The sequence below is a fragment of the Acipenser ruthenus genome, chromosome 46 (assembly GCF_902713425.1).
Source record: "Acipenser ruthenus chromosome 46, fAciRut3.2 maternal haplotype, whole genome shotgun sequence".
Classification (NCBI taxonomy): Eukaryota; Metazoa; Chordata; class Actinopteri; order Acipenseriformes; family Acipenseridae; genus Acipenser; species Acipenser ruthenus.
This window is the reverse complement of record NC_081234.1, coordinates 1556648-1580908: the sequence shown is the minus strand read 5'-3', so window position 1 is coordinate 1580908 and position 24261 is coordinate 1556648. Positions and strand designations below refer to the sequence as shown.

The 24261-nt window shown below is 42.7% G+C and overlaps 2 protein-coding genes across 2 annotated transcripts in view; both read left to right on the top strand.

Annotated features, from left to right (window-relative positions):
- The first annotated feature begins 11369 nt into the window (after positions 1-11369).
- LOC117397926 (dual specificity protein phosphatase 2) lies at positions 11370-15673 on the top strand. The gene is made up of 4 exons (XM_033996887.3): positions 11370-12171; positions 12870-12997; positions 13464-13683; positions 14272-15673. The coding sequence occupies exons 1-4, from the start codon at positions 11775-11777 to the stop codon at positions 14484-14486; spliced, it is 960 nt and encodes a 319-aa protein (XP_033852778.1). The 5' UTR covers positions 11370-11774; the 3' UTR covers positions 14487-15673.
- Positions 15674-18676: 3003 nt separating this feature from the next.
- Positions 18677-24261, top strand: part of LOC117397769 (uncharacterized) — a 33387-nt gene continuing 27802 nt past the window's right edge. Inside the window, exons 1-9 of the mRNA XM_059013567.1 lie at positions 18677-18827; positions 20034-20141; positions 20559-20975; positions 21196-21321; positions 21439-21575; positions 21887-22232; positions 22749-22874; positions 22982-23118; positions 23401-23511. Coding sequence (XP_058869550.1) covers positions 18770-18827; positions 20034-20141; positions 20559-20975; positions 21196-21321; positions 21439-21575; positions 21887-22232; positions 22749-22874; positions 22982-23118; positions 23401-23511 — 1566 coding nt within the window. The 5' untranslated portion in view covers positions 18677-18769. The remainder of the gene's footprint in view (positions 18828-20033; positions 20142-20558; positions 20976-21195; positions 21322-21438; positions 21576-21886; positions 22233-22748; positions 22875-22981; positions 23119-23400; positions 23512-24261) is intronic.

Genomic DNA, 24261 nt, shown 5'->3' with positions numbered 1-24261 from the left:
AGTACTGTGCCCCAGTTTTTACTGGTTTTGTTTTTACTTTTTTATATTGATATGCAATGCAGGAGTAAATCATTACCATAAAAAAAGAAAGTTTTTGTTTGTTTGTTTATAAAAATCGAGATAACGGCATTACCCTGGATTGCATCTCTTAAGTATTTCTGGTACATTAGAATGTAACCATTATCCTGGCCCTCCCGCAACAATCTACACCCAGTACACATAACAAACACCACAGCTCTGTGATTGGGGTGGATTCTTTTTGTAATGACATTCTGTAGTCTTTTCATTAACATTTCTGTTCTGATTTTACAACCGGTATTGATGAAGGAAACAGGTCTATAGCTGGAACATTCTAGAGGCGGGGTTCTCAAACTCTCGTACCCGAGGCCCACCTGTTCAGCTGCATTAGACACTGCAGCCCGCTATTAGCACTCCCTGGGAAAATGTCAAATAAAAAATAAAAAATAAAACATTGTATATGTTTAAACCTGTAACATTATAAATAAACCCAATCTAAACTGTCCTTTATCCATTTGAATAAATATTGTGAAAGATGGAAATCACATAGAATATGCACTGAGTGAAAAAAAAAATTGAAACACTTTAATTTTAGAAAAATAAAATAAATTGCAAAAAAACTAAACAGGCGTTTTTATCAGACCTTTAAATTAGGTAACTTTGTACAATTGAACATTTTAGAAATGCAGTTATTTTTCTTGGTACTCAAACAAGAAAGAAGTGCATGTCTCTTATTAATCCCATTCTTAACTACCTGAACAGGAATCACTTTTGAGTAAAACCAGTACAACGTGCACAAAAACATAACTCTTAAATCCTAATTTCTGAACACTGTGTAAATAAAACGTCCAGCCGTTACCTCTCACGCTGAACTGTAACGCACAAAAAACAGAATTCGCACAATACAGAAGGAAACCAGAGCCTTGCAGGAGCTACCTTTTTCGCCAATACTCTGTACAACCAAATTCAGCTTGCAAAATCACATTCAGTTATATCCAAAACATTTTAATAAATCAATTACCGGTATGTAAGAAGATGTATCAGTTTGATTAATAACTTGATTTACTTAATATTGAAACATACATCAGAATACTCAATATTGTAAATGTTAACAGTTAATATAATTAGTCACAAAAAACGGCATCAATTGAATTTTTAAATGAACGTTTCTACAGAATTAAAAAAAAGACATTCCAGCACCTCAAATCTGAGCCCGCGGTACAAATGCATTCAAACTCCTGCAGCTGCCTTTTTTGTTCTTTATACTTTGCAAAACGTATTCTTTGGTAGCGGATTCGACATATTGTAATTTCATTAATACTGAACACACTTTTTACATCTGCCAGCAGAGCGATCACATGACCTTAACACGTCCCTATTCTCAGAGCTCTGGCTCTACATCCCGCCTACAGGAAGGCAATCTGTTTACTCTGATTTGTGAATTTCTGCTTTGATTGACAGTCAGCCAATACAGCCTTGCTACACTTTAATTTTCTAGTTACAGCTGCCGCCGGCGCTGCTTTTCACTATTAATAGAAAAAAACACATCGAATGTGATTGCTCCTGACCACAGTTTGGGAAGCCCGGTTCTAGTGGGTCGTTTTCTTTTTATTAAGGAGATGAATGCCATGCTCAGAGTATTAGAATACTAATGTAAAATAAAACTTTGGTCAAGATATAAATGAGAATCTGACTGAAGGTGATTGGGAGAGCATCTGAAAACAATATCACATTTTCAACTCCTTGCTCAAGACAGAAACTTATTCTGTTCAAAATGATTCATCAAAACTATTAAGCACATAAGAACATAAGAAAGTTTACAAACGAGAGGAGGCCCCATTCAGCCCATCTTGCTCGTTTGGTTGTTAGTAGCAGTCAGTAGTCAGCTTCAACAACATTACTTGGGAGTTGGTTCCAGACCCTCACAATTCTCTGTGTAAAAAAGTGCCTCCTATTTTCTGTTCTGAATGCCCCTTTATCTAATCTCCATTTGTGACCCCTGGTCCTTGTTTATTTTTTCAGGTCGAAAAAGTCCCCTGGGTCGACATTGTCAATACCTTTTAGAATTATGAATACTTGAATCAGATCACTGTGTAGTCTTCTTTGTTCAAGATTGAACAGATTCAGTTATTTGAGCCTGTCTGCATACGACATGCCTTTTAAACCCGGGATAATTCTGGTTGATCTTCTTTGCACTCTTTCTAGAGCAGCAATATCCTTTTTGTAATGAGGTGACCAGAACTGATCACAATATTCTAGATGAGGTCTTACTAATGCATTGAAAAGTTTTAACATTACTTCCCTTGATTTAAATTCAACACTTTTCACAATATATCCAAGCATCTTGTTGGCCTTTTTTTATAGCTTCCCCACATTGTCTAGATGAAGACATTTCTTAGTCAACATAAACTCCTAGGTCTTTTTCAAAGATTCCTTCTTCAATTTCAGTATCTCCCATATGATATATATATATATATATATATATATATATATAATGCACATTTTTATTGCCTGCGTGCAGTACCTTGCACTTTTCTCTATTAAATGTAATTTGCCATGTGTCTGCCTAGTTCTGAATGCTGTCTAGATCATTTTGAATGACCTTTGCTGCTGCAACAGTGTTTGCCACTCCTCCTATTTTTGTGTCGTCTGCAAATTTAACAAGTTTGCTTACTATACCAGAATCTAAATCATTAATGTAGATTAGGAATAGCAGAGGACCTAAACTGATCCCTGTGGTACACCACTGGTTACCTCGCTCCATTTTGAGGTTTCTCCTCTAATCAGTACTTTCTGTTTTCTACATGTTAACCACTCCCTAATCCATGTGCATGCATTTCCTTGAATCCCTACTGCGTTCAATTTGAGAATTAATCTTTTATGCGGGACTTTGTCAAAAGCTTTCTGGAAATCTAAATAAACCATGTCATATGCTTTGCAATTATCCATTGTCGATGTTGCATCCTCAAAAAAATCAAGCAGGTTAGTTAGACACGATCTCCCTTTCCTACAACCATGCTGACTGTCTCCCAGGATATTGTTACCATATAGGTAATTTTCCATTTTGGATCTTATTATAGTTTCCATAAGTTTTCATATAATATAATATAACTTATTGGTCTGTAGTTACCTGGTTCGGTTTTGTCTCCCTTTTTGTGGATCGGTATTACGTTTGCAATTTTCCAGTCTGTCGGTACAACCCCTGTGTCAAGAGACTGTTGCATGACCTTGGTTAGCGGTTTGTAAATAACTTCTTTCATTTCTTTGAGTACTATTGGGAGGATCTCATCTGGCCCAGGGGATTTGTTTATTTTAAGAGCTCCTACTCCCTTTAACACTTCTGCCTCTGTTATGCTAAAGTTATTTAAAACTGGATAGGAACAGGTCGACATGTGGGGCATGTTGTCCGTATCCTCCTTTGTAAAAACTTGTGAAAAGTAATCATTTAATATATTTGCTATTTTTTTTTTCTTTCGTCTATGATTTTGCCATTTGTGTCTCTTAGACATTTAACCTCCTCTTTGAATGTTTTCTTGCTGTTATAATATTGGAAAAACATTTTGGAATTGGTTTTAGCCCCCTTAGCAATGTTTATTTCTAACTTTCTTGGCCTTTCTAGCTTCCTTTTTGACTTGTCTTTGCAGTTCCAAGTACTCTTTCTGTGTACTTTGTTTTTGGTCCCTTTTTTCGCAGAATATTTTTTTTTAAATAACAGCCATCCTTTTTCTGTGGATGTTTTCTCTATTTTACTCCAAACTACTTCTATTAGTCTCTGTTTCATACCTTCATAGTTTGCTTTTCTAAAATGGTAAACCTTAGCTTTAGTCATTACTTTAGTCATTACTTACATCTAACCTGAATTTGCATACATACAAAAAAAAGGTTAATGCTTTCACCAGCATATTGGCAAAGACAATTATTTTGTGTCACTGGAAATAATCAAAACCTCCCTCAGCTGTAGAATGCTGGAATCATCTGATTGCGGTGACATCACTAGGTGACATGTTGGAGAGCCCGTCTGACATCACAGGGGTAGTTTCATTTCTTTTTAAAGTCACCAGGATGTAATGACTGAAACTGAACAATGAGGTACAAAGTGATACCACCAGCAAGAAGAATGCATTACTGAAGATGCCTGTGATATTTCAGAGCTCTACCAAATTGTTCTTTAAGAGATATTGGTCACAGTGTCCTGCTCTATTATGCAGTCGTATGAAGCTCTGAGTGGGATACAGCACATGATACAGGCTAGGCTTGACACATTTAGCAACACATATACTCACACAAGACAGGAAGTGACATGACTGTGTGTGTGGTGATGGTGGATTGTGCTCAGTGAACGGCCGGTTGACCACAGACACCTCCGATTTTGACCTCTCTACCAAAGGGGGAAATCCCTGTAAACAATGACTGTGATATACCCCCGTGCAAGAGAAGTGTGATTGTGATAGCAAATGCATTCAGCAACATTAGAGTCGGTTTTCAACAGTTTATTCTCCCAAGGTGTACATTACTGCTTATCAGGCTTTATTTTAAGGGGCACTTTTTATTATCAACTGCTAGTTTTTTGTTGATGCTAATGTAATAAATCCCCCCTTAGCAGCTGATCAGTTAATAATATTGACAACAGCATGAATGTTTTTAATACCCTGAAGCAAGTGGCTCTTTCAGCGCTGCTGTGTTCCTTTGAGCATTGCTGCGCCGAGGTCTTGTGACATCAGAGCTGGGGGTGGAACGCCCCTGCTACCTGTGCAAGAGGAAGTGACACAGGGTTGCTTCCTGTAGCAGAAACCTCAAGCCACTTCCCATGTGCGAGGGAGGAAAATGTCAGCGAAGGAAAATGTGCTGTGGTACCTAACTCATCTGATATAAACACTGTCAGATCTGAATAGCAGCACTGTTCAAATCAGCAAAACAGGAGCCACCCCCACCTGCACGTTACTCATTTTACACACACACAGCCACTGGGAGATTTTAGATTAGGGTCGATTTTTATAACACTGTTATACAGAGGGCTCCATTTTAATTAGTTGGGACAAATATACAGATATTCTAACAAACCATGCTTGAAGTGTGAGGGTGGGGGGGGTGGGGGTGGGGGTGGGGGGGGGGGGGGGGGGTGGGGGTGGGGGGTGGGGGGGGGATGGGGGGGGGGTGGAGGGGTGGGGGGGTGGCAAGACACCATATTCGTGTTTGTTCAGATAATAATTTATAAATGACTGGATGAAAAATATGCCATGCAAAGAGAAGAAACACATATATAAGGTCAGCAATAAACAGCACAAATTCTACTGAACGAAAGATAGTTTACCTCTGCTTTCTTTAGTAGGCAATTTAATGGGGTATCAGTTTTTTTCTTATTCTAATATGGTTCTAATTATACTTTTTTTTTTTTTTTTTACAGCTAATTCAAAATTAATGACTATTTAAATGTTCCTAAACTTCCTAAGAATATTCAAGCATGAAAACCTATGGCTGTGTATTGAATGTCTGTGAATATTAAATCAAGGTCAGGGATAGAAATAAGACTCCCGTTGCATAGCAGTTTGATCCATTCCTGGTTTTACTGTGAGTAAGACACATCTGTGCTTGTTAATTATACACTGGGGCTAATCAAGCTCATAGTAAAACATGGAATGGGTCAAACTGCAATGCAATCAGAGTCTTATGAAAATGTGTTTGATGGGTTAAATGGTAAATGACCATTTACACAAGAGGTTTAAATATGAATTATATTACATCACAGCCTTAGAATTCACCACGGCATGGTAAAGCTCAAGAGAGTGAGAACAGAGTTATTGAGAGGCAAGAAAATACTGTCTGAAGACTTGATTAATATTTCATTTTAGATGAGCTCAGATTCAGTTTAACAATGAGGAGAGAGATAGAAGAAACAGAGTGAGAGAGGGGAGGGGGTGAGCTAAGATTAAACAGTGAGGATAGAGAGAGGGGAGGGGGAGAGCTAAGATTAAAGAATGAGGATAGAGAGAGGGGAGGGGGAGAGCTAAGATTAAAGAACGAGGATAGAGAGAGGGGAGGGGGAGAGCTAAGATTAAACAGTGAGGATAGAGAGAGGGGAGGGGGAGAGCTAAGATTAAACAGTGAGGATAGAGAGAGGGGAGGGGGTGAGCTAAGATTAAACAGTGAGGATAGAGAGAGGGGAGGGGGTGAGCTAAGATTAAAGAACGAGGATAGAGAGAGGGGAGGGGGAGAGCTAAGATTAAACAGTGAGGATAGAGAGAGGGGAGGGGGTGAGCTAAGATTAAAGAACGAGGATAGAGAGAGGGGAGGGGGAGAGCTAAGATTAAAGAACGAGGATAGAGAGAGGGGAGGGGGAGAGCTAAGATTAAAGAACGAGGATAGAGAGAGGGGAGGGGGTGAGCTAAGATTAAACAGTGAGGATAGAGAGAGGGGAGGGGGAGAGCTAAGATTTAACAGTGAGGATAGAGAGAGGGGAGGGGGTGAGCTAAGATTAAACAGTGAGGATAGAGAGGGGAGGGGGAGAGCTAAGATTAAAGAACGAGGATAGAGAGAGGGGAGGGGGAGAGCCAAGATTAAACAGTGAGGATAGAGAGGGGAGGGGGTGAGCTAAGATTAAACAGTGAGGATAGAGAGAGGGGAGGGGGTGAGCTAAGATTAAAGAACGAGGATAGAGAGAGGGGAGGGGGAGAGCTAAGATTAAACAGTGAGGATAGAGAGAGGGGAGGGGGAGAGCTAAGATTAAACAGTGAGGATAGAGAAAGGGGAGGGGGAGAGCTAAGATTAAAGAACGAGGATAGAGAGAGGGGAGGGGGAGAGCTAAGATTAAACAGTGAGGATAGAGAGAGGGGAGGGGGTGAGCTAAAATTAAAGAACGAGGATAGAGAGAGGGGAGGGGGTGAGCTAAGATTAAACAGTGAGGATAGAGAGAGGGGAGGGGGAGAGCTAAGATTAAACAGTGAGGATAGAGAGAGGGGAGGGGGAGAGCTAAGATTAAACAGTGAGGATAGAGAGAGGGGAGGGGGAGAGCTAAGATTAAAGAACGAGTATAGAGAGAGGGGGAGGGGGAGAGCTAAGATTAAAGAACGAGGATAGAGAGAGGGGAGGGGGAGAGCTCAGATTAAACAGTGAGGATAGAGAGAGGGGAGGGGGTGAGCTAAGATTAAACAGTGAGGATAGAGAGAGGGGAGGGGGAGAGCTAAGATTAAACAGTGAGGATAGAGAGAGGGGAGGGGGAGAGCTAAGATTAAAGAACGAGGATAGAGAGAGGGGAGGGGGAGAGCTAAGATTAAACAGTGAGGATAGAGAGAGGGGAGGGGGAGAGCTAAGATTAAACAGTGAGGATAGAGAGAGGGGAGGGGGTGAGCTAAGATTAAACAGTGAGGATAGAGAGAGGGGAGGGGGAGAGCTAAGATTAAACAGTGAGGATAGAGAGAGGGGAGGGGGAGAGCTAAGATTAAAGAACGAGGATAGAGAGAGGGGAGGGGGAGAGCTAAGATTAAACAGTGAGGATAGAGAGAGGGGAGGGGGAGAGCTAAGATTAAACAGTGAGGATAGAGAGAGGGGAGGGGGTGAGCTAAGATTAAAGAACGAGGATAGAGAGAGGGGAGGGGGAGAGCTAAGATTAAACAGTGAGGATAGAGAGAGGGGAGGGGGAGAGCTAAGATTAAACAGTGAGGATAGAGAGAGGGGAGGGGGAGAGCCAAGATTAAAGAACGAGGATAGAGAGAGGGGAGGGGGAGAGCTAAGATTAAAGAATGAGGATAGAGAGAGGGGAGGGGGAGAGCTAAGATTAAACAGTGAGGATAGAGAGAGGGGAGGGGGAGAGCTAAGATTAAAGAACGAGGATAGAGAGAGGGGAGGGGGTGAGCTAAGATTAAACAGTGAGGATAGAGAGAAGGGAGGGGGAGAGCCAAGATTAAAGAACGAGGATAGAGAGAGGGGAGGGGGTGAGCTAAGATTAAACAGTGAGGATAGAGAGAGGGGAGGGGGTGAGCCACGATTAAAGAATGAGGATAGAGAGAGGGGAGGGGGAGAGCTAAGATTAAAGAATGAGGATAGAGAGAGGGGAGGGGGAGAGCTAAGATTAAACAGTGAGGATAGAGAGAGGGGAGGGGGAGAGCCAAGATTAAAGAACGAGGATAGAGAGAGGGGAGGGGGTGAGCTAAGATTAAAGAACGAGGATAGAGAGAGGGGAGGGGGTGAGCTAAGATTAAAGAACGAGGATAGAGAGAGGGGAGGGGGAGAGCTAAGATTAAACAGTGAGGATAGAGAGAGGGGAGGGGGAGAGCTAAGATTAAAGAACGAGGATAGAGAGAGGGGAGGGGGTGAGCTAAGATTAAAGAACGAGGAAAGAGAGAGGGGAGGGGGTGAGCTAAGATTAAACAGTGAGGATAGAGAGAGGGGAGGGGGAGAGCCAAGATTAAAGAACGAGGATAGAGAGAGGGGAGGGGGTGAGCTAAGATTAAACAGTGAGGATAGAGAGAGGGGAGGGGGAGAGCTAAGATTAAAGAATGAGGATAGAGAGAGGGGAGGGGGAGAGCTAAGATTAAACAGTGAGGATAGAGAGAGGGGAGGGGGTGAGCTAAGATTAAACAGTGAGGATAGAGAGAGGGGAGGGGGTGAGCTAAGATTAAAGAACGAGGATAGAGAGAGGGGAGGGGGAGAGCTAAGATTAAACAGTGAGGATAGAGAGAGGGGAGGGGGAGAGCCAAGATTAAACAGTGAGGATAGAGAGAGGGGAGGGGGAGAGCTAAGATTAAAGAACGAGGATAGAGAGAGGGGAGGGGGAGAGCTAAGATTAAACAGTGAGGATAGAGAGAGGGGAGGGGGTGAGCTAAGATTAAACAGTGAGGATAGAGAGAGGGGAGGGGGAGAGCTAAGATTAAAGAACGAGGATAGAGAGAGGGGAGGGGGTGAGCTAAGATTAAACAGTGAGGATAGAGAGAGGGGAGGGGGAGAGCTAAGATTAAACAGTGAGGATAGAGAGAGGGGAGGGGAGAGCTAAGATTAAACAGTGAGGATAGAGAGAGGGGAGGGGGAGAGCTAAGATTAAACAGTGAGGATAGAGAGAGGGGAGGGGGAGAGCTAAGATTAAAGAACGAGGATAGAGAGGGGGGAGGGGGAGAGCTAAGATTAAAGAATGAGGATAGAGAGAGGGGAGGGGGTGAGCTAAGATTAAACAGTGAGGATAGAGAGAGGGGAGGGGAGAGCTAAGATTAAACAGTGAGGATAGAGAGAGGGGAGGGGGAGAGCTAAGATTAAACAGTGAGGATAGAGAGAGGGGAGGGGGAGAGCTAAGACTAAAGAACGAGGATAGAGAGGGGGGAGGGGGAGAGCTAAGATTAAAGAACGAGGATAGAGAGAGGGGAGGGGGTGAGCTAAGATTAAAGAACGAGGATAGAGAGGGGGGAGGGGGTGAGCTAAGATTAAACAGTGAGGATAGAGAGAGGGGAGGGGGTGAGCTAAGATTAAACAGTGAGGATAGAGAGAGGGGAGGGGGTGAGCTAAAATTAAACAGTGAGGATAGAGAGAGGGGAGGGGGTGAGCTAAGATTAAACAGTGAGGATAGAGAGAGGGGAGGGGGAGAGCTAAGATTAAAGAATGAGGATAGAGAGAGGGGAGGGGGAGAGCTAAGATTAAAGAACGAGGATAGAGAGAGGGGAGGGGGAGAGCTAAGATTAAACAGTGAGGATAGAGAGAGGGGAGGGGGAGAGCTAAGATTAAAGAACGAGGATAGAGAGAGGGGAAGGGGAGAGCTAAGATTAAAGAACGAGGATAGAGAGAGGGGAGGGGGAGAGCTCAGATTAAACAGTGAGGATTGAGAGAGGGAGAGAAAAGTTTGTTGTATCATTATTTACTAATTTTCTGGGGATGAGCTCAGATTATAGAATGCATTGAGGGGGAATAATAAGAGGAGGGGAGAGAGAGACAGAGAGGGAGGTAGAGAGAGAAAGAATCCTTTATTTCCACCTCACTTTCGTGCTTGAGCTCGGACTGGAGAATGAAGTGAGGGAGGGAGGGAAGGAGAGAGAGAGAGAGAGAGAGAGAGAGAGAGAGAGAGAGAGAGAGAGCTGCCAGGGATGAGCTCAGATTATAGAACATATTGAGAGAGGGAGGAAAGGGAGGGGGAGGAGAGGAAGGGAATGCAAGAGAGAGGGGGAGGAGAGAGAAGGAAATGAGAAAGAATGGGGAGGAAGAGTAAGAGCAAGGGAAAGAAAGAGAGGAGGAGGGAGAGGAATGTACTTAGAGAGAAAGGGAAAGAGAGAGAGGAAGGGAATGAGACTTCTGTCCTCTCATCACCCCACGTTAGTGTCAGGCATGAACTCAGATTAAAAGATGAAGGGGGGGACCAAGGGAGAATTAATTAATTTACAATTAATGTTGAACCTTGGCATTCATCAGATTATAAGATAAAGAAAGGGATGAGGGATAGAGAAAAGGGAAAGAGAAGAGGGGGAGAGAGAGAATGAAAGAGGGGAGGAAAGAGAGAATGGCTCAGGATAGTGGGGGAGAAGAGAGGGGGAGAGAGAACAAAAGAAGGAGGAAAGAGAATGGTTCAGGATAGTGGGAGAGAAGAAAGGGGGAGAGAATGAAAGAGGGGAGGAAAGAGAGAATGGCTCAGGATAGTGGGGGAGAAGAGAGGGGGAGAGAGAGAATGAAAGAGGAGGAGAGAATGACTTCAGGAAGTGGGGGAGAGAGTGGAGGAAGGAGAGAGACAGGGGGTGAGCTAAGAGTCTGTGTTTATGATGAAGAGATGTGACTCATGCTGTGTGTGTAGAACAGCACTGCACTGCGCATTCTGGTGCACCAAGCAGAGGGGTAAAGCCCTACCTCCCAGCACAGTGTCTAGGGCTCGGGTTCACCATTTAAAAAGCATTTGCTTGGATGATGCAATGCAATGCTTATATTTTTGTTTTTGAATTACATTTTTAATCAAAAAAACAGTCCTGGTGTGGCATTGCTTCTGCACCTACACACAGAGTAGTAGGAGGCAGTGTGGTTGTTTCTTATCATGCAGTATAACTGTCTGTCGTTTATATGAAACCAGGGTGCTAACGTTAACCACCGCACTAAACACAATCAGGGCATTCCTTCGGTGCAGAATTCTGTCAAACCCCACTGCTACCGTCCAATCACGCTCCGAATGAGTGACGTCACAACACCACACGGGATATCCCCCGAGCTCCACGTGCAGCGAGGGAGGTGGGGGGAGGAGAGCGGGCGGGACTGTGACATCACTACCCATGTAAGGCAAAACCGGGGAAAGACAGCTGCGACCTAATATGGAGGTCCGCCTATATACGTCATTCCTTATTTGGAACAAGAAGGCGGGGGTTCTGGGAGAGTTTGTGTTATAACGCGAAGAATCTAAAGCGTTGACATCACTAACTGCGGAGAAAGCAAGATTTACACATATATACTGCTGAAATAAAGAAAGATATATTCGTTATTTTTTGAAGGTACTATCAGTCAAAACTTATTAGATCGGTTTTGTACTTGCAACAAAAACACTCCTTTTTTTAAAGGAAATAAATTAAACTTCAGTTTTACAAACTTTTTCTTTTTCAGACTGAACTTTTATATAGATAAAGATTTTATTTGTTATCGAATATAAATAATATTAAACGGGGGCAGGCACAATTCTGTATTTCAAACTACTGAGAAAATCGAAGCACAATCTGCCTGAATTTGTACCTAACAAATCCAATAAGAATTTGCTCTACCCTGTTTATTCTTCTTCTCATTATTTGAATAACGACTTTTAAACTGCAAGAATGGGAGTGACAGATGTGCTGGAGATCGGGAGCTGTGACTGCATTCAGATCCTAGCTACTGACCGGGATGAGTTCAGCTCCAGCACCGGCTCCCTGGTTCTCGACTGCCGACCCTTCCTCTCCTATTCCCGCGTCCACGTGAAGGGGTCCCGCAGTGTGAACTGGAACTCGATGCTGCGGCGCCGGTCAAAGAGTTCGACTGTGAGCCTGGAATGGCTCGTCCCGGACAGAGCGCTCCTGGCCCGGCTGAGAGGAGGGGAGCTGTCCTCTGTGGTGGTCCTGGACGAGGAGAGCCGATCAGTCGCCGATCTCAAAGCCGACAGCCTGGCCTGTATGCTGCTGAACGCCTTGGCGAGCGAGGTCCAGCCCGAAAAAACACAAATCTGCTTCTTACAAGGTAACATTTAAAAAAAATAATAATAAAAAAAAAAAAAAAGCTTGAACTGTAAACACAGAGGCACAATTGTGGTTCTTTCTGTCTTTATCTTGTCCTGATAACAGCAATCTCCCATATTCCATATATACATATTGTATTGTATTGTATCAAATATTTGTATGAGTCTTTTAAAAGACTGTTCTGGCACTACCACGCATACATGTTGTATTTTTGTATAAATCAAACTGCTTCATAAATGTGCATGTACACAACGCTGGAGAAAAACGGGTTTGCTGATTGGCATATCTGTTAGGCTGTTATTTAAAAAAATGAAATATTAATTCATAATTTCATTTAGTATAACACTGCGAGGGTATGCGTTTCTTACAGGAAGTTCGCTAAATAATACATTCTGTATTGCGATGTTTGTAATAAGAATTCTGTGATCGCTTTATGTTTAAACGTTAAATATAAATCTTATGCAACGGATTTTAAACACATTTTGTGTTTTTATACTTTACATCTGTAAAGTTTATTTTGGCAAGACTTGAAATAAACAATTTTCAAGCCGCAGTTTATTTACAGTCTGCTCCACATGATTTACGAATTATGTGAGGGAAACATTTGATAGCAATGGGGAAACAAAACATTTGTATGCATTCATATTTAAGTCTTTATGGACAGATCGATTAATTCATATCATTTTGTTTCATTTCCAGGCGGTTTCGAAGGTTTTTTTTCGCTGTTTCCGGAGCTGTGTTTCCAGAGTCCGGGTCTGTGCCTCTCCCCCGCCCTCAGTGACTCCGAGCCCGGTCTCACCGGCAGGAACACACCGCTGTACGATCAGGTGAGCAGAAGTCGACAGAGAGAAAAATAATTAAATCATATAAAACATTAAACTAGTCAAATCGCCAGCGTTAAATTGTTCCAGAGAATTATTATTAGCTGTTATGAATGGTTGTTATTATTTGACTTTGCAATATGCTCCTTACACTAGCCAAGCCTTTTATTACCCTTAATTTCGTGCTTTTTAAAATTATAATTGACATCATTTATCAAGTTTGTGTTTTTAATGTGTTGTTTTTTTCTGTTGGGAACATACGGGGTAGTGATACATTTGAGTAAGATTTCAGTTTTTGTTTGTTAAAACATATACTGTAACTTACTGCACTTGTGCTTCTAGTAAAATGAGATCATTGCTTATTGAAAGTTATATTACATTGGCGCATTAAATAAGCCATTAGCTCTTGTTGTTACACAGTCACAGCTATAACAGCGTATCAATGAATGGTTTCCTTCTCGTTGCTATGCAGGACGGTCCCGTGGAGATCCTGCCCTTCCTCTTCCTCGGCAGCGCGCACCACTCCTCGCGCAGGGAGGCCCTGGAGGCACGCGGCATCACTGCGGTCCTCAACGTCTCCTCCTCGTGCCCGAACCTGTTCGAGAGCGAGCTGCGCTACAAGAGCATTCCGGTGGAGGACAGCCAGGCGGCGGACATCAGCGCCTGGTTCCCCGCGGCCATCGACTTCATCGGTACGAGCCACACCACGCGAGATATACGCACGATAAACACACTGTGCGAACACATCACATCATATTATCAACAAGGTCACCGAGGGACGCAGGCAGCCACTTACCGAGTTGAGCGGAGATTATCCCCGCCTGTGTTCAAATCAATAATGTACTTTGTGGCTATTTTTTTGTTTGGTTAAAAAAAAAAACCAGTTTCCTCAAAGTCTAGTGTCTTTATAGTCATAAAGTATAAATGACAGCATGCATACATACCAGTACGCGGTCTCAAATATACTAGGCTGTGTGGTCCAGTGGTTAAAGAAAAGGGCTTGTAACCAGGAGGTCCCCGGTTCAAATCCCACCTCAGCCACTGACTCACTGTGTGACCCTGAGCAAGTCACTTAACCTCCTTGTGCTCCGTCTTTCGGGTGAGATGTAATTGTAAGTGACTCTGCAGCTGATGCATAGTTCACACACCCGAGTCTCTGTAAGTCGCCTTGGATAAAGGCGTCTGCTAAATAAACAAATAAATTAAATTAATAAATTACTACATTTGTCCCCACCTTAGAACCAAGAGCTTTATTCTGACCAGACTTTATCTTTTAACAGACTCCGTGAAGAACAGCGGCGGCCGTGTTCTGGTTCATTGCCAAGCCGGTATCTCCCGCTCAGCCACCATCTGCCTAGCTTACCTCATTTGGTCCCGGCGGGTCAGACTGGAAGAAGCCTTTGATTTCGTCAAGGAGCGCCGCGGCGTTATCTCTCCCAACCTCGGCTTCATGGGACAGCTGCTGCAGTTTGAAACCGACGTGCTGTGTCACTGAGCCAGCCCGCGACGTGCGCAATGGAACGCGAGCACGCACGCAGAGACCACACGCAACCCTGGAGCCCTCGGGATTAGCAGAGACTCAAAGACCCTGTCAAAGAACAGCACATCCCTCTGTTACTGTCCGTGCTGAGGAAACACGACTTGCTGAATAACAAAAGACTTGAACAGAGACGACGCGGTTGAAATGACAAGGCGGTGCGTCTCCTTGCACGAACTGAACTTCAACTGGCAGACCTGGACTTTACAAGACTTGGTGTACTATGATTTAGTTTATTTATAAAACGAATAATACTATTTATATTCAATATGCAACTGGAATATGAGACTAAAAGACATGTTTGTAATCGCGGTATGCATGAACTTTTTCAAAACTGACATTTTTATGTTAAATTGTGATGCAAAAAAACAACCCATGATAAGCAATGGTTACATGGATGCAACATTTAACACACAATACGAATTCATCAAAACTTCCTGGAAAAAAAAGCTTACATTGTTTTAAATATGCCTTTAAATGCAAATTTTAAAATGGCCTATTTTTTATTTATTTTTTGGCCATTGTCTGTTTGCCAAATCTATTGTTTACAGTGAGGGCGCAGTTTCCTTACACACTCCTCACGCAATATGCACTGTTTATAATATATAGAGCAATACGTTCGGATTACAGTTAGCACGCCTCATTCCACTTGAAGACAGTGTATTGGCACTTCTTGGACCAATGGGAAATATCTCAGACCAATGGCATAGGCAATATATGTGGCCTAGTCATGTGAGCACACTGTTAAAAGCGTGTGTAGTCTTTCACACAAAGAGGGTTATTTTTAAAGCTGGAAATAATCAAAAAAGCACAATTGAGCAAAATCGAGCCTAAATGTAAGTGGCAATACAAAAACAAGGACGATTTATATAGTATAAGTGAGTACTTCAATTATTTTTGCACTGCAAAACGTGACGTCACCGAGCCGATGAGAGAACTGCCATTTCATCACAGACGGAACACTTTTTAAAGCTGCATTTTTCAACACTGTGTTTCACGTGTTTACTTGATATTTTACGCGTGAGTTTGTAACTATTGCAATAATTTCCGGTTGGTTATGAAGCACTGCACTTTATATTTATAACACATTTCAAACATGATGTGAATCTTTCTTTTTTATACAAATAATAAAAATAGATTATTTAAGAAAGAGAAATTGTTTGTCTTTGTTTCGTTTCCACGCTTGTCACTATCCAACACTCTACGATTGCTGTGCTGAGCTTTTTATATGAGACCGATTCTGCTGAAATGAAAGTTTATAACATGTAATTGTAACCTTTAAAATGATCCCAACCACCACGCAGCGAGACAGCACTGCTGAGACCGGGCATTGTGAAACATTCATTCATTCACGCAGGCTTTGCTACAGAAGCATCTACCAACCGAGCACCTGCTATTGGTTGGCAGATTGTTATCTGCTGTCTTGCCTGTCGCGACTGATTGTATCCTTATTTAACTAAATGTAAGGACAATATAATATAAATAAATGTCTTTCTTCAGTTCATGAGCGAATCCCATGCCAGGTATGTAGTTTACAATGGAAATGTAGTTACTACTTTGGTTTCATATACTGTATAACAAAATGTGCCCCCTGGTGCCAGTCAAGTGCAAGTGCAAGACGGGGGTGCTGAGAACGTTACAAATGCACATTGCTGAAAAACAGCACGGTAAGCTGCGACAGTCCTAGTGATCTCATTTAAAGCTATGCAGGTGAATTTCAAATAGATTTTCAGATCTGTATTTTCATTTATTTATTTGTTTTTCATCTCTTTCCCAGTCTGGCGTTGTCGTGAGTAAAAGCGCAGCCTGCCCTCAATACATATCCGCATGCGCCTGTTCGCGCGGGACGGGACGGGACGGGAAACCCATTGAATCTGCAGCACCTGCAATGGGGCCCTGGAAATGAAGGTTGGTGGGGCCCTCTCGTCTGCCCAAACACACACTTAGAAAAATACACCTCCACACACGTGCTTGAATACTGCTGCCGTCATATGCTTAACTCTGTAACTGGCACGCCCAGGTGTTGCTTTTATGATGTGCAGTCTGATTGAATCGGCCCAGCTGCGCACACTGTCTTTACCGCTGTTGTTCTCTTATTAAAAAAAGAGGAAACAACGTCAATAAGAGATTCGAAGCGATACTTCACTTAACACAACAATACAAAATAAAACAGAATAAAAAGTAAACAGCCCAAGCAGCTGAATTACACACATTCCCAATAAAATCACAACACAGTGTAAAAAAATAAACTATTCACAAAAAACAAAGTAAAGAAATCCCATATATATATATGTTTGAGAAAAAGGAAAACTGCTGTTTAAATGATCAATAAGAAAAAAGAAAAGGATAAAAAAAACAGCACTGTTTTTGTATTCAGCCGATGAATTCCGTAGCTTGTAGTCCGAAACGTCCTGATAATTGATTTGTAATCAATTATTCTACCTTTTTAAGTACCTGAAATATCCTTTTCTTTTTTTCTTTTTTCTTATATATATATATATATATATATATATATATATATATATATATATATATATATATATATATATATATATATATATATTGGTTGCGGTAGATTAATTAACAAGTTAACAATTTAACAATTATTATTATTATTATTATTATTATTATTATTATTTTATTTATTTCTTAGCAGACGCCCTTATCCAGGGCGATTTACAGTCGTAAACGAAAATATATTTCAAGAATCACAGTACAAGTATTAATACAATTAAGAGCAAGATAAAATACAAGCAAGTACAAGTATATGACAAAATACAATTCAATAACGGAGCAGATAACAGTGTCAGTGATAGTTACATCAGGATATAATTAAATACAAAATACTACAGATTAAATAACACTTGTGACAGATTACAGAACTCTAAAGTACAGGATTAAATGCAGTAAAATAGGGAGCAGATAAGAGCAAGTAAAGCGCATTTAAGGAAGAGTGAAGAGTTGAGTATTACAGGTGTTGTCTGAAGAGGTGAGTCTTGAGTGGGCGCCGGAAGGTGGTCAGGGACTGGGCAGTCCTGACATCTGTAGGAAGGTCATTCCACCACTGAGGGGCGAGGGTGGAGAAGGAGCGGGCTCTGGAGGCAGGGGAGCGTAGAGGAGGTAGAGCCAGTCTTCTAGTGCAGGCGGAGCGGAGAGGTCGAGTGGAGGTGTAGGGAGAGATCTTGCCAATCATATTTAATATCAAATCTTATTGTTTATTAAACAGAGCCCTCTGGTATAGTATTGCCATCAATGTGTGCCTCCTCCTCTCCTGCTCATGACAGTGTGTGCATTGCAGGGAGTCTGACATCAAGACAAACACAGTGTGAATACCTGATCCTCTCATGGCCATGACAGAGTGTGCATTGCAGGGAGTCTGACATCAAGACAAACACAGTGTTAATACCTTCACCCCCCAGGGGACATATTTTTTAACTTGTCCCGGCAGGGTCGCTGGAGTCTCAAGTCTATCTGAAATGTGAGGAAAAGCAATTCATTTTCATGTCCTTGTATTTTTCATCAACAAACCCTTCACCGTTTACATTCATGGTGTTCCACAGCAATCTGCTGGATTCTTAGAACCTCAATAGTGGGCATTAATTCTAGCCAAATATTTGCATCTCCTGTTTGTTTTCAACTATTTTATGTACCGAGTCTTTACAGTTTTTGCAAGTTTATCTACTTTTATTTTAGCGTTGTTCTGGTCTTAAAAGTGTACTTTGTGCACATCAGCATTGCACTGTACAGTAATCCAGCGCGTCAACTACATCTGCTTCGATATACGAGCACGACACCAGTAAGACAGAAGACAACGATAAGATCATTGGCTGAACACGCCGTCACGTGGACACATTATCCTCTGAATTGCTCAAAAAAATTGCTCGTGTATCTCCGACCTTAGGAATGTAAGGGCAGCCAGCGCCTGTTCTAAACACTGTGATCAAGACAATTAAACCGCAAAGTGTCTTCTTGTCTAATCAATCACACGCGAGACTGTAAGTTGTTGCCAAGCCCTGTGTTTAATATGCAGGTCGGCGTGAACACGTGTCAGGACCCGGGTTAATTAGGGATGATCTCCACCTGGTTCGGGGCTCGGTAATTGGCAGTGGGGTTCGTATAAATACGCTGCAGGTTGCGGATTTGATCTAATATTTTTTCTTCGAATTTTTTGTTCTGAAGAAGGGTTTGGGGACGTTTGTATTGTTTATTTTTTTTGCTCTTCTGATCAGCTAGCTGCTGAAATGCGCGTTTCTAATGGGTTGCTGTGCTGCTTTGTACAGTTGCTGTGGCTGGTGACCGGTGAGTTACATTATTATTATTATTATTATTATTATTATTATTATTTGAACTTGGCTCTGAAATCCCCATGCATTGTTTTCACCTGCTTCTCAATCTCACTATGTGTACGAGGTGCTGGAACAGTGGGGTGCTCTGTATTTAAACACTGCAGTTCTCTCGCGTCTTCAGTGACATTTCTTACTGTATTATAACTACAGCTTCTGATTTTCAGGTTTTATCAATTTTATCTTTCGGTGCTTAACCTTTACCTATTCTAGTTTTATGTAAATCGGTTGTTGTATTTTTTCCGGGGCTTTCGTTTTTGATATATTATATGAAATTAGTGATTTTAGTACTTTTCAAAAACGCTTGAGGGGTGTCTTTCTGTTGGCCCTTCTTTTCTTTGCTGTCTAACCCAGTGAAATCCCCATGGTCACGGGCACATTCTTCTGGAGTTTTTGTGTGTAGGCATTTTTGTACATTAAGCCACATCTGTTTTACATCCTCGGTATTTTAAATACAGCTTTAATCTCGCTAACAAGCCTCCATCCTGATAGTAATGTCGCAAGCAGAGTTCTCCAGGAATGTGTTGTCACTCGGTAGCTGGGGCGGATTTAAAGTATTCAGAACAAATCAGTGCTGTGTGTCTCGTGTGTATATATATGTGTGTGTGTGTGTGTGTGTATATATGTGTATATATGTATGTGTGTATATATATATATATATATATATATATATATATATATAAACACCTCCCAACAGCACTGGGAAATGTGTTGGTTTTTTGTAATTGGTTTTAATACAAGGGGTAAAGTCAACGTGAATCCACAGTCTCTCCAGTGTTTTATTGGCTAGCCACCATTTCACTCTTTGTATTGGGGTATTTTATTGGTTAAAACCTGAAATCAGAAGCCTTAATTATAACTCAATTCTGAAAACCAGTAACAAGAGCATTAAACTCTAATATATAATAAACACTGAACGGTTCTTGTTTCCAGCTCTTTAAATTACTTGTACTTTGTACACAGCGCCACCTGGCCTTCAAAAGTAGTCTCATTTCCCGTAACTCGTCCTTTGCTTTTAAATAAGTTGACTTAAAGATGTATCAAGTTGATGTAGTCTGACATGCTTTTAGTTGAAGTTCTAATCCTTTGTGAATATGCCTAGTGAAATTAAGCTCTAGTATTTGCTAGACTGTCCCTGCTGGTCTAACACACATGTGCTCAGTTTCAGTTTTTGGAGCCCATATTGAGCACATAGACTTGGGGAGCTCCAGGGCTGCTGTTGTCTCCAGGGCAACGAATAAAAGCTATGTTGATTTTCATATCAGTGGAGGTAGGGGTTCAAATAGATCCTTGCATGTAGAATGCTGATTAGAGTTCTGATCCTGTCCCATTGGCCATTGTAATCCATGCCACAGCCCCCACTATTCTGTTTATTTCTTGGCAGATGCCCTTATCCAGGGTGACTAACAATTAAGATATAACATTATACAGATCACTATTTATGTAACTTCCATTTATACAGTTGGGTTTTTACTAGAGCAATCTAGGTAAAGTACCTTGCTCAAGTGTACAGCAGCAGTATCCCCCACCTGGGATTGAACCCACGACCCTCCGGTCCAGAACCCTAAACACTACTCCACACTGCTGCCTGTTATTGGGTCTACCTTTTAACAACAGGTAAGGGTGCATATCCAACGTGCTTTACGAAGGCAAAACGTCGCTAGTCTGTTTTCCTCATGTCTTCCAGATGGCAAGAACACTGACTCCCATGTTTTGGTGGAAAAGCTGCTGAAAAAATCCCAGAGGGATGTTGTGCAGCTTGGCACCTCTCCCTCTGCAGCTACCCCAGTCTCTGCAGCCGCCAAAGAGACGACAGGCCCTGCCTCCAGCATTCCAGTCTCGGCCTCTAGCCAAGCAGGCTTGTCTACTGGTACTTCTACAAGACATGACCAGACCACTCTCCAATCCAATGAGGTCACCCAGTCTCTGCCGCCCACCCCTTCCCCTCGACCTGCCTCTCTGTTCTGTAACTTTGAGCTTGACCTGTGTGGCTGGGAGAACTGCCGCAGCGGGGACTTCAACTGGCTGTTAAGGAGGGAGAGGCCGGCTGAGTTTGAGACCCACACTCTGCCTGATGGCCATGCTAGCTGCCGCAACTTTGCAGGCGAGTTTGTTTGGGTTGTGTGTGTTTTTTTTTTTTTTTTTTTTGTCTGGTCTGTCAAACCTGTCTATTGCAGAACAAGTGCCTGTCTGTATGCCTCATTAACCCTGCACCCCTTACTCAATGCCCATGTTAAACTGTTCACTTGTGCAGGGCAGTACCTGCATAGACTGACTCCACTGCTACAGTTAATGGTCTGTAGCTGAATGTTGACTCTCTGCAGGGCAGTACCTGTACATGGAGGCAGCGTTTCCCAGGGAGAGTGGTCAGACTGCAGTCCTCATCAGCCCAGTCTTCAAGGGACCCAAGTGCCTGTCCTTCTGGTACAGTCTGATCGGAGATGGTGTGGGTAAGTTAGACAACACCTGGGGAGTCTCTCTTCTATAAACAAGCCAAAGAACTATCAACATTCTGTAGTTCTGGCTATGTAGCCCCAAGGCAATGACTCTCGCTGTGTTCTTTGCAGAAGCTGTCACTGTATATGTGGCGTATGTGAGCTCTCCAGACAGCTGGCACAAGCTGTGGTCTGCTAGTGGTGCCATGCCCAGGAAGTGGTCATTTCAGCAACTGGATCTGTTTATCGGACCCGATGAGGAGTTCCAGGTCAGATGACTTGTAGTGTACCTTTAGTGTCTCTAGATCTTCTGTACAGCTACGGGATTGGTCTGAACCGCTTCTCTAGTTGACTTCACTTTTGCATTGTCTGGGCAGCTTTGCAAGGGAGTGATTGATTTTGTTCCAAACCCTAAAGACTAAGTTTAGACACTCTGGTTTGCTCACGTACATTGTGACTGCAGAATCCTGTTCAGAAGTGCTGGCAACCAGCAAAACGAACTGACCTTGCCTTCCGAATTAGTCTTATCGTGCAATTTGTATTCAAAACCAACACCATTTTGTTTTACCTCCTTGTGTAGATTCTGCTGGAGGGAACCATCAGCAACAACTACTGCGGTGACGCTGCAATAGATGACTTATCGGTCTCTGAGAACCGCTGCACGTCATTCAAGAGGCTCCACAAACACAGGCGCCGCGAGCTGCCAGCTACCCCAGCACCTGAAGGGAGTCCCTCTGTCTCCACTGCCCCAGTGCTGCCCCCTCCAGAGGTGCTGGAGACGCTGTTCTGTGACTTTGAGAAGGGGCTGTGCGGCTGGTCCCAGTGTACCAGTGATGACTTTGACTGGGAGCTTCACCAAGAGAGACTGCCGCCCCTGCTCAGTGCCACGCAGCCAGACTCCCAGGGGAAGTGCCGCAACTTTGAAGGTACAGTATGATGGGAGGTTCTGAGTTCTGGAAAGGACTTTATTAACCTAAAGGATAGATGCAGCTGTTAATGCTGACTTACCATTTTCCATTGTAAACATGGCAGTCTAAACCAGCCCTGTGAACTGTTATAGTACTGCATTTAACAATTCAAACTTCTAGATGGTCAGATTGTAGCTGGCCGATTTTTTTATATTTATTTCTTAGCAGACGCCCTTATCCAGGGCGACTTGCATTTGTTACAAGATATCACATTATTTTTACATACTATTACCCATCTATACAGTTGGGTTTTTACTGGAGCAATCTAGGTAAAGTACCTTGCTCAAGGGTACAGCAGCACTGTCCCCCACCTTCGATTGAACCCACGACCCTCCAGTCAAGAGTCCAGAGCCCTAACCACTACACAACACTGTTGCCTGTATGCAGAGCCGTACATATATGGAGGCTGTATTCCTACAGGAGGGCAATGTGCAGCTCCAGTCTACATTGCTAACTCCCTATGGTCTGTTGCAGGGCAGTACCTGTACATGGAGGCAGCGTTTCCCAGGGAGAGTGGTCAGACTGCAGTCCTCATCAGTCCAGTCTTCAAGGGACCCAAGTGCCTGTCCTTCTGGTACAGTCTGTTTGGGGATGGTGTGGGTGAGTAATCCTGCTGGTGCTCTTTCCTGAAAGAGGGACTGGCCTTGCCCAGTTTATTGACATGTCTAAAAGTATCGGATGGTTTTACGGAGTGCCTTTCTCCCCAGGTTCTCTCAGTGTGTACATGCAGTATGTGAGCACAGCTGGCATCTGGCACAAGCTCTGGTCAGTCGGTGGGAACAAGAGCAGGAAGTGGCACCTGGCTGACCTGGAACTGTTTGTGGATCCCAATGAGACATTCCAGGTGGGGATTTATTTTCTTTGATTGCCCATCTTCTGTCAACTTTGGGCTATCTGCATATTTGAGATTCTGCTAAGTAACTTTCATTAAGAAATGACTTTGTGGACACTGCAGGCTAAAGCTAAGCTGCTTGTCTTCACTAAGCTAGATGTGATTTGGCATAGCACACGGTTACAGTAACTACCTGCTTTAACTACTAGAGTAGCAGTGCCCTATGCTGTGTATTCAAATGTAGGTAATTCAAACTCTACCACACTTTGAACCAAATTATCTGTCTTTTTCTAGATGATTCTGGAGGGGACTATTGGGAACAATCCCTGTGGGGGTGTAGCTGTTGATGACTTGTTTGTGACGGGACACCATTGTGGCAAAGAACAGCACGCCCCCTGCTGGAAAGACTGATGTTGAAACTAAACAAAATAAAGTTTTGAACTACTGTCTGTGCAGACTTAATGTAGTAACAATCTGTCCATATACGTGGCTCCAGATGTTTAGACTGTGGCGGAGTCACTTCAGTATATGATTAACGTTGAGTGGGGTGATTTTGTTCTGCAAAGATCTGATATTGTGCTGGGGGGGGAAGGGTATTCAATTTAGTTTTTTTTTTCTTAAGTCAGAACATATACCCACTGTGCTGATATACTAGTGTTGAAACAGCTCATTCGTTAATATTTTTGTTAAGGCGCACCGTGGCGTTCTCTCTCCAGAATGCTGCTTCATTGTGCAGCTGCTGCAGTTTGAAACCTTTCTAGCCAGTGGGAGTACACGCTAACATTTTATTCAATGAAAACCCAGCCTCACTCAAAACTGCTTCAGCCAATAATACTTAGAAGGGTGTTTCAAAAGAGATTTTATCTAACAAAACACTCCACTGATTTCAGTGTAACATTTTCCAGAACATTCCAGATAGATTCAGTGCTGAGTAACTTCTAGAACTTTCCAGTAATATAAATAGTAGTATAAATACAGGGGCCTTAAGCCCACCAGTTTAGTTCCAGCTGCCTAAGTGGATACATATCTGCATTTCTGAGATGGCATCAAGGTCATAGGAGACTTAAATGGTGGCATTCCTGATGGGTCTCCAAGGCGGTTTTACCAAGTTTCCCTGCTATCTTTGCCTTTGGGGCAGCAGGGACACCAAGGCGC